At 38.8% G+C, this 16,816-nt stretch overlaps 1 protein-coding gene across 1 annotated transcript; it reads right to left on the bottom strand.

Annotated features, from left to right (window-relative positions):
* Window positions 1-515: 515 nt before the first annotated feature.
* On the bottom strand, window positions 516-6,084 carry LOC308655125 (ciliary microtubule-associated protein 3-like; the record flags this gene model as incomplete). The annotated part of the gene is made up of 6 exons (XM_081304968.1): window positions 516-584; window positions 1,587-1,704; window positions 3,764-3,891; window positions 4,619-4,717; window positions 5,694-5,833; window positions 6,018-6,084. The coding sequence occupies 6 exons, from the start codon at window positions 6,082-6,084 to the stop codon at window positions 516-518; spliced, it is 621 nt and encodes a 206-aa protein (XP_081161094.1).
* Between the last annotated feature and the right edge of the window lie 10,732 nt (window positions 6,085-16,816).

Genomic DNA, 16,816 nt, shown 5'->3' with positions numbered 1-16,816 from the left:
CATAGTGGGAAGGGGAATTTTTGGTTCTCTGTGTTTGTCTGGGAAAGGCAACCAATTCAGGGCCTTCCTACTCCACACTAAAGTTTGAAAGAGCTCCTAAATCAGGAATGTTTTAACCCACTTTTAAGCATCCTCCATCTCTAGCAAGCCCACATCCCATCCAAGCTCTTGATACATGTAGGCCAACAGCTACATATTACCAGAGCTAGTTGTAGAACATATAAGGCTGGTCCTGGGAATTGTGAATAAAGGGCAAGGGCCCAAGAGTCTTTCACTCAAATGAAACCATCCACCTGAACACCCACCAGGAACCCCCAGATCATAAACCAGCAGCAGGAGACAGAACACTAGAACCAGTTTTTATGCTCACAAATCTCATTTGTGAGCCCCTTAACACGTTCTGGGCCCAGGGCTGAAAGACATGAGGGCCGTGGTGATGCAGACCAAGAGCAGCTCTGTCCTCTATTCTGAAGAGTCTGTGATCAGGAGAAGCATGTGAAGGAAGTGATCACTTCTCAATCGTAAAACAGGCTTAAGTAAGCAACTCGGTTCCGATGCTTTCTAAATTCTTTGTCTGTGGACAGCTGCAATGAAAGACAATGTTCTAATGAGAATCCTCTGCCTTCCTGTGTGTGTGTGTGGCACTGGGGATTGAACCCAGGACCTTGCATGCAAAATAGAAGCATGCATTCTAGCTGTGTGGCCCAGGTAAACCCCAGTTTCTAGTAATCCAGCCTTAGTCATTTCCTCAACATTTGTGCACATCTAACATTTATCATCTTACTATGATAAAAAAAGTTGCTTGGCTTCTTGAAGACACAGATTATATATCTAATTCTTGAATGTTACCTATATGCCTTAGCACAATTGTATTAATATATTAGGCATTTAGTAAATATTTGTGGAATTAATCCTAAATTCCACTAGGAAAGAAGTATATTTTAAGAAGTATATAGTGATACTAACAGGGAGAGAAGCATATGTTATCATTACTGTGTTAAATGCTTTTCTACATTCTCTCAATTATTAATCTTTACAACCATATTAGATCAACTCTGTCATTATTTCATTTTAAAGGTAAGAAAACAGATGCTTAGAAAAGTTAAAGGACTTGCCTAAGATCACATAGCTAGTCTACACAGGAGCTGGTATTTGAACTCAGGCAGTATTATCCCCAGAGTCTGTGCTCTTAACCAGAGTGCTCTATAACCCTCCAATCACTTAACACTCAACTTTATGTCAGAAAGAGCACTGCATTGGGAGTCCAGTTGTAGAACCTGTATGAATCAATCTTCCTGGGTTCCAGTATCATCCATTGTCTTAAAGGGATATTTCTCCTGAGCCTACTCCAAAAGATGACTTGAGGAACAAATAAGAAAACATGACTTTAAATCAGTCCTATACACTGTTAAAAATCTAATGAAACTATGTAACTCTCTCAAAAGGATCCTCATATTTCTATGCACACAAAACTGTGCATATAATTTCAAGGGACCATGAACTTTATTTACAAGCTTCTGGTTATTAACCCTTGATAAATATGAACATATTAGACAGAGCGATCTACAGAAATCCCATCTTATTACCTCAGCTTTTAGAGTTCTTTTCTGAAGACTTGGAACCTGAGCCCAGTCTGGAGATCCAAATTTCATTGGCCAAGTAACTTTTGGGAATGGCTTCTTCTCTGGGTTGTATGCACCAGGGCTAGAAATAAAAAAAATACAAACAACATGTCTAATGAGTCAGTGGCATAGGACGAACTCCACTAGTAGATTGCAAGGCCATCATTGAAGTAGGTTTAACCTCTTGGGAGAAGGTACGGACTGATCAACTTTTTAATGCTGGGCAAGCGTGGGGTGCTTTTGCTTGTTAATGTATTTCTTATTAGCTAAGGTAAAAGCTGCTTTTAAAAAATATTTCTACAACTCAGTGTTCTGAGCCAGGACACCAGAAGATCTCAGAAGAGGTGTCGCTAGAAGAGATCCATGATAATGGTAAATTAGTTCTTTGATTTGAAGTTGGTGGTTTAAAATGCTGAAACAATCTATCTGCAATCTAGGGACATCAAAGCAGAACCAATTAAATTTCTTGGCCATGGATTATTTTAGAATTGTCTTTGTTCCTCAAACTTGTGTCTTTTGAAAACTACACTGAGATTTCATCTCTCTCTAGTCAGAATGGCAATTATCAAGAATACAATTAATAATAAATATTGGCGAGGATGTGGGGGGAAAGGTACACTCATACATTGCTGGTGGCACTGAATGTTGGAAAGCAGTATGGAGATTTCTAAGAAAACTTGGGATGGAATCACCATTTGACCCAGTTGTCCCACTCATGGCATATACCTCAAAGACTGAAAATCAGCATAATATAGTGACATGGACTCATCAATGTTTATAGCAGCTCAATTCACAATAGCTAAGCTTATGGAGCCAACCTAGATGCCCTTCACCAGATGAATAGATAAAGAAAATCTGGTATATATAATATGTAATGTTACTCAGCCATCAAGAAGAATGAATTTTTGTAACTCCATATGATGTACAACCACAAGAATGGGAAGTTATGCTCCATGTATCTATTATATGTCAAAATATATTCTACAGTTATGTATAACTGAAAAGAAAAAATAAAAAATTTAAAAAAAAAATTTATTTTTTTGGTGTTAATTCTACTGTGGTGGACATGAGGGTCAAGATTAAACACTTCAACTTTCTTAACACAAACTTGAAAAAGTTGCTTTCACTGTATGATCTTTGGACTTCTCATCAGTAAAAGAAAGACCCTGACCCTTTGCTGTGCAATTTCATACATTCCGAGTGGTTTCCTAACACATTAAGAATAAGCCCCTTCACCCACAAAGTCCTCTCCTCCCTCTCTCTCTTCCTTCTTGCTCACTGCCCTCTAGCCATACTGGCCTTCTTCTTCTTTCCCTCACACCAAGTTCTTTCCCAGTTTACAGCCTTTGCACTTCCGACCTTCTTCCCAGGGTGTGCTATCTTCAGATCTTCCCAGGGCTGGCTCAATCTTGTCACTCAAAAATCAGATCAAGTGTGATGTACTCAGAGCATCCTTTCTTAACCACCCACTACCTTCACATCATGGTCCTGTTTAAAGTTTCCTCATAGCACCTTTCCTGGTCACTCTACTTCCTGGTTTGTACACAACAGCCCCAGCTCATGGCTGCTTCCCTTTCACTCTCAGAAGTGTCACAGTTGGACAGATAAATTACATGGTCACCGTCTTTACTACTATTGGTATTTTCTTGTGTATTTACTTCTCATCTATTTGGACTCTAGACTCCAAGCTCAGAGCCTCGTGAGGTGGATTTACTGAAAGAACTCTGCAACCTACAAAGTACAACCAACAAAGTAGCCAGGTGTCATGGCACAGATCTGTCATATCAGTGACTCAGGAGGCAGAGGCAGGAGGACTACAAGTCTGAGGTCAGCCTTGGTGATTTAGTGAAATTCTGTCTCAAAATAAAAAAGTAAATGGGGTTCCAGTACTGGGAAAACAAAACAAACAAAAATAAACAAACAAACGAACCCAAATTCTTTGGTATATTAGTAAATATTGACTAATGAATAACTGTGATTTTGCAATTACACAAGGCCAGAGACCCGGGAAATAAGAGGATAAATCTTTAAAGTTGGGCGGTTTTTTATTTAGTGGGAGGGTTTCGTTATAATCACTGATTTATGGACTTCTTTTCCTATTGCTTACTGATGAACCATACTAGAGAAAAGAGGAGACATACCCAGGGAAATTGTCTTTTGAATAGCTCTGAAATCGAGGCATCAAGACATTAAATGGAACAAAACTTTGCTTTGTTTTTTCCTTCCAATTCTCTACTCTCTGGTACTTGCCTGGGTGAAGTGTCAATTCCTATTACCAAGAAAAAAATTCAATGTGTTAAAGGGAGACACACCTACACAGAAATGCTTCCATTTCAAAAACCCTCAACTGTCCTTTTCCTATTTATAAATCAGCCATGGTTCAGCCATTTCAAGATATACAAATAGGCTTATATGGATAGAAAACCAAGCTATAGATGTGAGTCAGTCATGCTGGATGTATAGGTTGTAGTAATAAACCTAGGCTGAGCAGGGAACCAAGACAACTTTTGCAGTCACTATGCCCCTGGTCCCACTGAGAAATTTTGAGAGCCAGTGTCCCTTGAGTTTCCATGAAAGTAAACATCCAATCAGAGATTAGGATCCTTGGTCCAAGGATGTAGCTCAGTGATGATGTACTTGCCTAGTGAGTCCCTGGGTCCCATCCCTACCCACTTCATGAGAGAAAGAGAGAAAGACAAGGAGAGGGAGGGAGAGAGTGAGAGAAAGAGATTAGGATCCTTTACTAAAGATTAGACTTAAAATCCAATCTCACAAAAGGATAGAAACATTGGAACCTGTTTTTTACCTGATAGGATAATGATATATATATATATACATATATTTTGACCTCATGCATCTCAGCACTAAAATCCTTTGTTGGGACTGTTTTCTCAGTGAACTGTTTTTGCTCTTCCCAATATACACACACTTCTCCAAAGCTAATGCCAAACTTTTCATTCAGTCACATGGATCATCATAAAATCCCAGCATTTTACCTTGTTGACTGGCTTAAACCTCATAGCTGTTCTGACTCCAAGAGTATATCCTTTTGTACTGGTTGGAATCTTGGTCAGGTTGTATGCCAAGCCATAGGACTTCAAGTAGTAATATATGAATAAAAAGAGAGAAGGAGTAAAGAAAAACATTAATACCACAGTGAACAGCCTTCATCTGAACTACTCTGTAAGACATTGCTCTTTCTCTCTTGACTCCTTCAAGGTCAATACCACACAATAATCACATAAATCATACATGTAATTTTGCAAGGGGTTGTGTCATAGTTTAGATGTGAGATGTCCCCCAAAAGCTCATGTATGAGACAATGCAGAAAAGTTGAGAGGTGAAATGATTTTGTTCCAACAGCCTTGAGCTGATTAATCAGCGCTTAAATTCCCCTCCCCAGCATAGAGATTAACTTGGTGACAACTCTAGGCAGATAGAGTGTGCCTTGAGGAAGTGGGTCCCTGGGGTGTGCTTTGGGGTTCGTGTTATGTTCTTATGAGCAGAGCTTTCTCTCTGCTTCCTGACCCTCATGTTCTGAGCTGCTTTCTTCCACCAGATGTTCCGCCTCCCCTCAGGCCCCAAGGAATGAAGCTGAGACCTCTGAAACCATGACCCCAAAATAAATTTTTTCTCCTTAAAATTGTTCTTATCAGGTCTTTTGGTAGCAGCAAGGAAAAAGCTGATTAAAAGAGGGATGTGGTTGGACAGGTAGAATAAATGACATCTTTGTGCATTCTAATAAATTCCATCCTCTGAATCTCATAGGTCTGAACTTGTTCCAGTTGCACCTGGCAGCCTTAAGGTAGGACCAGTGGGAAGGTGCTGGCCTTGGCTCAGAGCCTTTGAGGTGGGGAGGGAGTGGGACCATATGGAGACAAGGCTTGCTTGCCTTGGGTGGAAACATGGTCCTTTACTCTTTGTATTGGCTGGGACAGCTGGTTGCCCAGTAGGCACTTTCTCATGCTCTGACCCAGAAGATCACAAAGCCTAGCGTTTGTTTTCCAGGGGACTTGGATCTCCCTTCCACATCCAGGAAACAGTTCCTTGTAAGGGAAAGTGAATACTCACATCTGTCATGTAACATCCAGGCCCTGTGTGAGGAAATCCCCTAAGAGGGAGAAAGTTGTTCCCCATCCGGTTTGGGGGATAGAAGTGAGGAAAAAGCCTCCTGGGTTGGCATGATCCAAAGAAGTAGTTACTCGGCAACCCTGAAAATCAAGAAAGACAAACTCCAGGTTAGGGAAGGCACTGGATCTCTGCAAGCTGTTGGAGGAGAGGAGAGTTCAGACAGTAGAACAGAGGCCTGGGCCCCAAGGAGTTCTCACAAAAAACAGACCAAACTTCGCCTAGGGGCCAACTGCACTTCCCTCCCCTCCAGCCTTCCAGCCTCACCAGCCTTTTCCTTCCCTGTGCTCTGGACTCCTGGGCATGCCTCCTCACCAGCTCTGCTGGAGCACATCTCTCACAGCTCCTGTAGCACTGTGTACTGAGTAGCCAAGGGAACAGAGGCACTAGCCTGGCCCCAGCTGGGGAGGTTGGGTGGAGGCACAGGATCCTGGCTGCCAGCAAGTGGCAGTGCTGAGCAGGAGGTGAGAGTCTGCACCTCTGGGCAGAGAACCCAGAGGGCAGTGAGTTCAGCACCTGGGCCAGGGGTAGGAGGTCTGTTAGAAGCCCAGCTGGAGGGGCTGAGTGGGCAAGGGGGGTGGCAAAGGGTTTGGAAACTGTCAGGAGGAATGCACTGCTGAAGAGGTAGAGACCGGGTTCAGTTTGAATTTCAAGGATGGAAGGAAGTTCGTGGTTTGAACTTCTCTAAATTGGGCAGGGGCCTGCCAGGGGGAGTCGAGCTGAGATCTAGTTCCTTGCCAGGTTCCGCTTTGGCCCATTTTTCTATTTTTTCAGCCCCTTCGAATCAGGTTGCCCCTCCTACCTCCTTGGGTGGGGGAAGAGGAGGAGGTTGGGGATCCAGTGAAGTGAGGTGGGGTGGAGAAGATGGAGACCAGCTTGAGTCTTTTTTTAAAAGACTGATGGCTCTGAGTGGAACAGAGTGCAGTGGAATCATAGAAATGCTTAATATTTTTTAAAAAATCTTGGGCAGTCCTTTGAAATCCCCTTTTGCTTATCTCTATTGGTATTGATATTACCTTTTTGTAGGGATACTGAAAGGATTAAGGCGATAGGATCATATCAATGCATTGCCTGGTACTTTGTAGTTGATCACTCAAGAGGTGGTCATTACTGAAGATAATGTCCATCTAGCTTATGAGCACCCCATCCATCCTAACCCATGAAAAAACGTCAGTCTGTTTGTTGTTGACTTCTTTACCTTGTCTTGGATATTAACACTAACTTGTTTTAGTGGATTTTAAGTTGGCCTTAGGAGTTATCCAGGTGTGGGAGGTAACAGGAGATATAATGTAACCAGTTCATACTGCCCTTTGGCCCCTTAAGGATGACCTGGGATCCACACACACTCTGGGTTAGCAGTATCTTCATTAATTTATAATCTATAAAATTCTGAATTTTATAGATCTAATAAAGGTTCCCCCACAAAGTGATACCTATAGTGTATTTTGGAAAATTGTGGAAGCACTAATTTATGGTTTGCATTTAAAATATTTTTTTATGTTTTAAATAGGCACATAATAATTCTGCATATTTGTGGATTACCATGTGATGTTTCAGTACATTTTTACATAGTGTAATATGCAAATCAGAATAAGCATATGTTTGACCTCAAACATTTATCATCTCTTTGTAATTAGAACAGTCAAAATCCTTTCTTTCAACCATGACATCCACCTTTAATCTCAGCAGTGGGAGGCTGAAGCAGGAAGACTGTGAGTTCAAAGCCAGCTTCAGCAACTTAGTGAAGTCCTAAGCAACTTAACAAGATCCTATATCTCTGGGGATGTGGCTCAGTGGTTAAGGGCTCCTGGGTTCAATCCCTGGTACCAAAAAAAAAATCATTTCTTCCATTTGTGGAAAGCATTTTTGTTTAAAAATTATTAAGGTGATGCTTCTGGTCAACTGGTCACAGAGGCTAAACATCCTGCAATGCACTGTCTAGTTATATATAAGAATTGTTTCATATACCATATAACATTTAAAATGTCCTGCTGGTCTCTACAAAACCTTTTGGAAGTACTTATATATATATATATATTAGTACACAATTTTTTTCAAAGATAATATAGAGTGACCAGTAATATAGAAAATTGTTAGGAGGAGCCAAACGTAAAAGGAATAAAGATAGAATCTCAAAGTTGTTGTTCAGTTTACTCCAAGCATTCTCTCAAATTACGATTATGGCAATACCAATGGTAAGTAGAATGTAAAGAGATGTTTAAATTGATTTTATAATTTTCACTTTCATTAATATTTTAGGTAATATTAACATTTCTAGGTTCTCAATGTTTTTTAAAAATAGTGTTTTCATTATTAATGACAGGAGACATCTCATAAAGTATGCTGAAGATATATATGGCAACCAGTTTCTACATTGATAGACTGATCTACTTCAGACTAATCTCCTAGCCAAGAAAACCTGGGTAGAAAAGCTGGAAATATGAATAAACATGTTTCAAGTTATCAGAGATATTAAGGAAGAAAAACATGCAGGGCCTAAATCAAAAACCATATCAAACTTCATTGAGGGGTGAGTCGTTCTCTTTGTCATTTGCTAATTAAAAAGCTGGCTGAGAAGTAGAGTATTTGAGCAGAGCTTTGGACAGATGATTTGAGACCTGGGGAAAAAATTAGGCTGGCTATGAAGAGGGGGAGATTGGAAAATACCCTAGAATTCTAGTTAGGTCTCTAAAGAGATAAACCCTGGAAATGAGAGTAAAAAGAAATAGATGAGCTCTCAAAAGCATCTGAAATCCAGCTTTGCATTAACTCAATTCCTAATTGCACTAAAATAATTTGCTTCTCCCCTTATTGCATGCAGGAGACAGAAGTAAATCATCTTTGAAAATAATAACATTGACACCCTGAACTGATATTTTTCCAGGCAGGATATTTGACATTCAATATAAAATAACTGCTCATACTAAAATAAATTAGTAAGAGTAGTAGAAATAGACTCCAAGGAAATTTAAACTCCATTAAATGTGGAATTTAAAATAACCATGCCTGGCTTGAGATTTTGGAGACGGCAACAGGACTAGTTGCATGGCAAACATTTGGAAGCAAAAGAAAACAAGGAAATGTGTGACCATGAAGTAAATCATGGCTTCTGGGGTAAGAGGAATTCTGAGGTATCAGGAAAGAGAAATTCCTCATTAATTTCCTATTCATGTTGTCAATATGGGCTCACCTACATCCAGATTGATACCAAATTTATCAATTGTTCATTAGAGCCAATCTGAGCACAGTACAAGGACGGACTGTCTATGCACCTTGTTTGTCCCCTGTATAACCCACTGAGTAATGACAAAATTGACAGAAATTAATGCAGAATTTTAAGTATTGCTAAGGAATATCAAGGATCCGATGTTTGCATGATAACTATTCACAAAGTAACTTCTATGTAGGTGACTACTTAGTACTGAGGAATGCGGAAGACAAAGTTCTATTTTGTGGTGACTTTTGATGAAGCCTTAAGGTTAAGCAGGTTCCATCAGGCACATTTCTAATTATAGTTAGAGCATCAAGAAAATGCCAGATATTTTATGGAGACCCTGTCATAGTTTTATGAGACTGCCTACTGCTTTCCTCATTTGAATATTTCTGAGGCCAGCATAAGAATTATTATTACAGGAAATCATTTGCTTTGTTGCAGAAGTCTAAGAATAAGAATGTGAATAACTAGATGTAAATTTTGGTACAATATTTTTTCTTTTTTTTAATATTTATTTTTTAGTTTTCGGTGGACACAACATCTTTGTTTGTATGTTGTGCTGAGAATCGAACTGGGCCGCATGCATGCCAGGCGAGCGCACTACTGCTTGAGCCACATCCCCAGCCCTTGGTATAATATTTTCAATAGATTGTCTCCATTAAAAAATGTATTGAGGGGCTGGGATTGTGGCTCAGCAGTAGAGCGCTAGCTTAGCATGGGTGGGACCCAGGTTCCATCCTCAGCACCACATGAAAATAAAGGCATTGTGCTGTGTCCATCTACACCTAAAAATATTTTTTTTTAATTTATTGAGTTAAACAATAATCAGTCCGGCCCAGAGTACAAAAAAATGATTATAAGATATATAGTCAAGAAATTAAGTGACAAGAGGAGAATTTTAGAAGCAACAAGAAAGGAAAAAGCTGTAGAAATTAAAAAAAATACCATCAATGAAAGAAAGTAGGAATTCAATGCATGAGTTTAATAGCAGATTAGAAAAACTGAACAAATGAATGAATGAAATGGAAAATGGGTCAGAAGAAAGTATCTACACTTAAGCCTGGAGGAGCAAAAGGGTACAAAATACATACAATATTGTAAGAGATAGTACAATGATAGTACAATGAGTAACAATGAAATGTTTGGATACATTTTTATTTGGAGTTCCATAAGCGATGGAGACAGTGTGGTAGATGCAAGAGTTGAAGAGATAATGGCAGATAATGAAATTGAACGAATTTCAGCAAATATAAACCTTTACGAAGGTGAAAATAAATACATGATGAAAAAAATCATGAAAACCAAAAGTCAAGTGTGGACTATTAATTGAGCAGTCCCAGCTACTCAAGAGGCTGAAGCAGAAACTGATGAAAAAATTGAACCAAATGTTGCAACCTCAAGTAAAACAAATAAAAAGCAAACCGCAAGGTCATATCATAGTACAGCCAGAGAAAACCACAAAGAGAAAATCTTGAGGGCTGGGGTTGTGGCTCAGTGGTAGAGCACTTGCTGAGCATGTTCAGGACACTGTTCAATTCTCAGCACCAATAAAAAAAAAAAAAAGAGAGAGATTGTGTCCATCTACAGCTAAAAATATAAAAAAAAAAAGAAAACCTTGAAAGCAGATACAAAAGGTATGTTACTTTCAAAGAAGCAAAAGTAAGCCTAATAACTGACTTTTTTGGACAGGAACAACAGAATCCAGGAGACAATGGAATAGTGACTTTAAGTGCTGAGATAAACAAAGAATGGAATACCCTAGTGTAACCCCACATCACGCACAACCACAATAATGGGAAATTATACTCCATAAATATATGTCAAAATACATATTACTGTCATGTGTAACTGAAAACAACAATTTTTTTAAAAACAGAATGGAATACAAATTCCATAAGAAAATTAATAAAAAGTGAATGTAGGGCTGGGGTTGTAGCTCAGAGGTAGAGTACTTGCCTTGCATGTGTGAGGCTGGGTTCGATTCTCAGCACCACATTAAAAAAATAGATAAAATAAAGGTATTATGTTCATCCTCAACCAAAAGGAAAAAAAGTGAACGTATGTCTACTAGTATCAGACAAAATAAAGCAAGAGGCATTGATAAAGATAAAAAGAGATTTTTAATTTAATGAAAAGTCAACACCCCTAGAACCTGTAACATTTGAAAATGTCTATGCATCCATCTCACAACATACCCTCAGAATCTATAAAGAAAAATTGACGGAATACAATGAACATGAGATAATTCTACACTCATAACAGAGGATTTGAATACACTACTCTCAGTAACTGATAATGTGAGCAGACAGAAACTATCAGTAAGTACTTGAAAGGTTTGATCAACACTACTGTCAAACTTGACTGAATTGACACTGCTTTGATAACTGAAGAATGCATATTATTTTTAAGTCCTGGAAATATTTGTCAAAACTGCCCATGGGCTGGGTTACAAAGATTTAACAAATTTCAGTAAGTATAGACCTTCATGAAGGTGAAGATAAATATATAATGACAAAAAAATAATTAAAATCAAAAGTCAAGTGTGGACTATTACTTGAGTAGTCCCAGCTACTCAAGAGGCAGAGGCAGGAGGATCACTTGACTTCAGGAGTTTGAGGCCAGCCTGGGAAACCTAATGAGACCCCCAACTCAAAGAAGATAAACAAACAAACAAATCCCAAAGATGGTTCTATAAGAACACAAATAGATGGGAGCTGAAATGGAGCCAACAAGGTTATAGGTAGTTATGAATATGTCATAATGAGCCCCACTATTATGTATAACTATGATATATGGATAAAAGCATTTTAAAAAATAACACAAATAGAATTGATAAATCATTGGTAATAATGTTTAGGGAGAAAATAAGAGAAATCACAAAATTCCAATATAAGAAAGGACAAGGGAGACATTTTTACTGATTTTATAAACATTAAAAATTGACATTTTTAAATCGATGGAAATGATAAAATATTTAACAATTTTAAAAACAGATAAAATTGATATATTTTCAGGAAATTATCATGTCCAACCTAAGAAATAGAATTTATGACTTAAGACTTTCTCACAAAGAAAATCATAAAATTAAAGGGCCTTGCTGGATTTCTTGTTTAACTGACTTTTTTGGACAGGAACAACAGAATCCGGGAGACAATGGAATAGTGTCTTTAAGTGCTGAGATAAACAAAGAATGGAATACACTAGTGTAACTCCACATCACGCACAACCACAAGAATAGGAAGTTATACTCCATAAATATATAATATATTAAAATACATACTATTGTCATGTGTAACTGAAAAGAACATTAAAAAAAAGAATGGAATACAAATTCCATAAGTACAAACTAGTAAATAAATAAATAGAGATGCCATAACCACTTTATTTTGTAAGACTAGAAAAATTAGAGATATTACAAGAAACAAGAATCTGTCTTATGATATTAAAGGGAAAAAAAATCCTCAACAAAATTTAGCAAACTAAATACAGGTTGTAATTTCAAGATGAAGTTGTATTTATCGCAGGAATAGAAGGTTGAGATAATGTTTGAAAATAAAATTAATATGATTTCCTATACCAACAAAGAAAAAAGGGATTATCTCAATGGATTAAAAAAAAAGCCTACAATATCCACTCATAATTTTAAAAATGCATCTCTTAGTGATCTAGGAATAACTTCCTGGCCACTATCACTATAAAATAATCCATTGAATAAAACAGGAATAAACAAGTCCATGCTAATATTTAAAAAAAAAAATAAGAAGGGAAATTACATACAGAGCTAAGAATTAAGAAATAGAATTAGCTAATCATTTGGCAGCTAACATACTGGTTGTTGGGACAAAAAGAAGTTATGCAGAGCTACCAAGGTAGCTGAGTAGGGATGTAATGAGGGACATTACTGGGTCATGGGCGTAATATAGGGACCTGTTCTGTGATAGCTTTTTTGATGTGTTGAGCTAGCAAGGCTGATTATTCAAACACTGATCCAGGTCTTACTGTGAAGAGATATCTGTGTACACAATCTAAGTCCTTCCTTACTTGACTTTAAGGATATTACTTTGTATACAATCTGGATGGCATGATTTAAACAATAGGAAAGCTTTCAAAGGAGTGCTGAAGAGACAGCAGATGTGGAGAAGAATAGGTTCCACCCTTGACTACAATTTCAGCCCGTGGAGGGACTCAGCCAACCCTTGGTCTTCCCTTTCTGGTTGCCTGCCTGGATTTTGGATTGATTCAACCAGGCCCCACAATCTGATCCTTCTACTGATAGTTCTTTAAGATAGGAAGGAAAAGAAAGGCTGAGAAAATATTTTGTATCTGTTATGGTGTGGATGTGAGGTGTCCCCTAAAAGCTCACGTGTGAGACAATGCAAGAAGGTTCAGAGGAGAAATGATTGGGTTGTGAGAATCTTAACCCAATCAGTGAATTAATCCCCTACTAGGGATTAACTGAGTAGTAACTAAGTGATAGAGTGAATGTGGTTGGAGGAGGTGGGAATTAGGGTGTGGCTTGGGGGTATATGTTTGTATGTGGCAAGAGGAGACCTCTCTCTCTCCCTCTCCCTCTCCCTCCCTCCCTCCCCTTTCTGACCCTCATGTGAACTGCTTCTCTCTGCCATACTATTCTGCCATGATGTTCAACCTCACCTTGAGCCCTGAGGAATGGACCTGGCTGTCTATGGACTGAGACCTCTGAAACTGTAAGCTTCCCAATAAACTTTTCCTCCTCTACAATTGCTCTAGTGGGATCTTTTAGTCATTGCAGAGATAAAGCTGTTTGAAACAGTATTAAAGGATATGGATGGAACATGATCACAGAAAGTGGCATTACTCCTGGGTGGCATCCTGGATGAGACAGGAAACCCCCACTATTGGCATTTGGAACAGAGCGATTAATGGCACAACTGTATTGATGCTGAATTTCACTTGGTAGGGTTCTGTGGATACAATGCAGGAGAGTGTCACAGAGGGCGACATTGAAGTTGTTAGGAAAAATGAGGCAACATGTCAGAAAAAGTATATAAAAAGGAAGAGAGAAATAGAGTTCAAAGCAATGTTTTTCAATAGAGGAATTTGGGTAAAGAGGATAAGAATTTTCTTTTTTTTTCTTTTTTTTAAATTATTGATTGTTCAAAACATTACAGAGCTCATGATATATCATCTTTCATACATTATACTCAATTGGGTTTTGAACTCCCATTTTTACCCCAAATACAGATTGCAGAATCTTTCTTTTTATTCTTTTTACCACTTTTCCTTGGGCTTGAAACTGTTTCAGAATGGTAATTTGGATGAGGTTAGAACCTTCACAATTCACTTTCCAAAAGCCCCACCTCTAAACATTGCTGCACTGGGGACAAAGCCTTCAACACATGAGCCTTTGGGGAATATTCCAGATCCAAAGCATAGCAATGGAATTGTAAATCAATCAATGTGCTCACTTTGGAAATCTGTCTGGCAGTCTTTGTTAGAGCTGAACATAAACATCTCTGTGACCTACTAATTTCTACCCTTGGTATTTCCTCAAGAGGAAAGCATACATTGTGTCCCAAAAGAGATGTAGAAGAATATTAAAAGGAACATTAATCAAAATTCCCCTTAATTAAAAACAAAAATGCCTTTAAACAATAGAATGGAAAAAACAAATGGTGGACTACTTATATAAATGGCTATTTTATAGCAATGAACTTAAACAAAATCCTGCACAGGTAGTAATATAATCTCACAATGTTGTATGGAGTAATTCAGACATGGACGTCTACACACTGCACGAATCAATTTATATAAAATCTAAAGATATATTAAAAATAATCTATTAATTAGAAAGCAACATGGGGAGACATTTGGTGGAGCAGGCTGATGATGAATAGGAATAGGAGTCTTTTGCCTGGAATATTTCACCAATGTGTTCAGTTATGATTTAGACTCTTTTGGTATATATACATTATAAAACAATAATTTATTTTTTAAAATTTGGCAGGCCTAGCCAATTCACAGATTCCTCAAGAACAATAAGTTCACATCCATCCTCTCCTTTTTGACTTCAGTGGTTTATGATTTGTCTAGGTACTATCCCTGTTTCTGCTAAAGCTTTAGTTAAAGCTGTTGGATTTTTTTTTTCTGTTATCAGAAACCAGTAAGTCGAAGGGTTCTTGTTCTTTAACTCTAGCTTTTGTTTTGGTGTCCGCTGAAAACTAGGCTCTTCTATTTCCTTGAACAGCTTGTGTGAAATGACTTTCGATCTTCTTAATTGTAGACATAGTCATTGTGCAGTATGTCGGGCAGCAGCCTGACGACTTCACTGCCCTCCACAGTTGGTATGTCTGAGCACTCATATGCTGAAACACATAGTATCCTCTGAGTTTTCCTCTTCTATATTACCATCATGGCATCCCATTGAGTTGTGTGTGAAATTGTGTGAGGTAGGTTACATTCTCTATGAAGTCAATTATAGATTAACAAAGGCTGTATTATACCATATTTTTTCCCCCTTAAAACAGGCCTTGGATCTGAATAAGGCTGAGAACACCTGGTCCAGGGAATACAAACCCTGGATAGGTGGGTCTGGACAAGGGAGACAGAGGGAAGAAAAATTGACTTGCTCAATCCCACCTTCCAGACCTTCTTACATCCCAGACTCTCCCACCTGGGGGTAGAGTGAACTTCTTTGAAGCCCCTTGAACTGAGTACTACTAAGTTGATCTGTTGTTTACTAGCTGTCTGATCTTTTGAAAGTTACTTAAGCTACCTAAGCCTTGGTCTGTCTATAAAATGGCACCACTCATTTCTTTCTTCCTCTGGCTGCCTTGAGAATTGAGGAGTTAACTCAGGGCCAAGGCTGGCACAACAGATGATTGACCTATAATTGTCACTTAACCAACGTTAATGCACTTCCCGTCTTCCACCCCTGTGCCAGGCCTGTAACACCTCTAAGGGTCTCTTCATGCAAATAATAATAATAAAAACATGCTTCCTTCTGTCCCTGCCCGGACCAGACTCCTTGGGGAGTCCTGCGTATGTGCCACCTCTTTCCAATTAGACCCCAATACTGAAGGGATGAATTTTCATAAATGTACTAGACAAAAATGAGATTACCATGACCAAATTTCCAACGGAATGGCGGGCTGGCCTGTAGCAGGGATTTGAATATCACACTCCCAGGTTGCTCCTCTAACTTAAAATTTGTTGATTTCCGAGGTCTGGAAAAGAAAAAATCATCTGGGAGAGTTTCAAGAAGCGTGGCTCTCTCATACTCTATCTCCATGAGTTCTCACCCTCTTGGGTGGACTTTAACCATGAAAATGAGTGTGTGTCACACTGGCTGCTCCTAGCCCCACCCTGGAAGTTCCCCTTCCAGGCATTGTGACATGGCTTTCTACACGGCAGCCCTGTGGTATAAAGGGAGCTGGAAAGGCAAGTTATTACCTCTGTAAAATCTTGTTTCTTTACTCTGCAGCAGAGGGACCAAATTCACCGTGTAGGAGATGGCCTATTAAGTACCTTGTCCACGGCTTGGAATACTCAGCTGGCTAATTCCTAACTACCTTCAAACGGTCATTCCTGTAGTCGTTCAGTAAGTACTTATTAAACTCTTAATGATGTGCCAGGCACTACTGTGGGACATTGCATTAGACAGTGGGAATCCACCGGTGAATAGCCATTCTTGTCCTAGTGGAGCTTAATTTTGGTGGGAGATATAGACAGACAGACAGACAGACAGACACACACACACACACACACACACACACACACAGTATGTCAGGTAGTGACAAGTGTTCAGAAGGACAAAGTAAGCACAGCAGGGAGAGAACAATAAAGGGCATTTCAGTCTCAGGTTGAGAAACCA

This window comes from Spermophilus citellus (assembly GCF_964194105.1).
Source record: "Spermophilus citellus genome assembly, chromosome: 9".
NCBI classification, from domain to species: domain Eukaryota; kingdom Metazoa; phylum Chordata; class Mammalia; order Rodentia; family Sciuridae; genus Spermophilus; species Spermophilus citellus.
The sequence above is the reverse complement of the archived record's forward strand: the minus strand, read 5'-3'. Positions and strand labels throughout refer to the sequence as shown.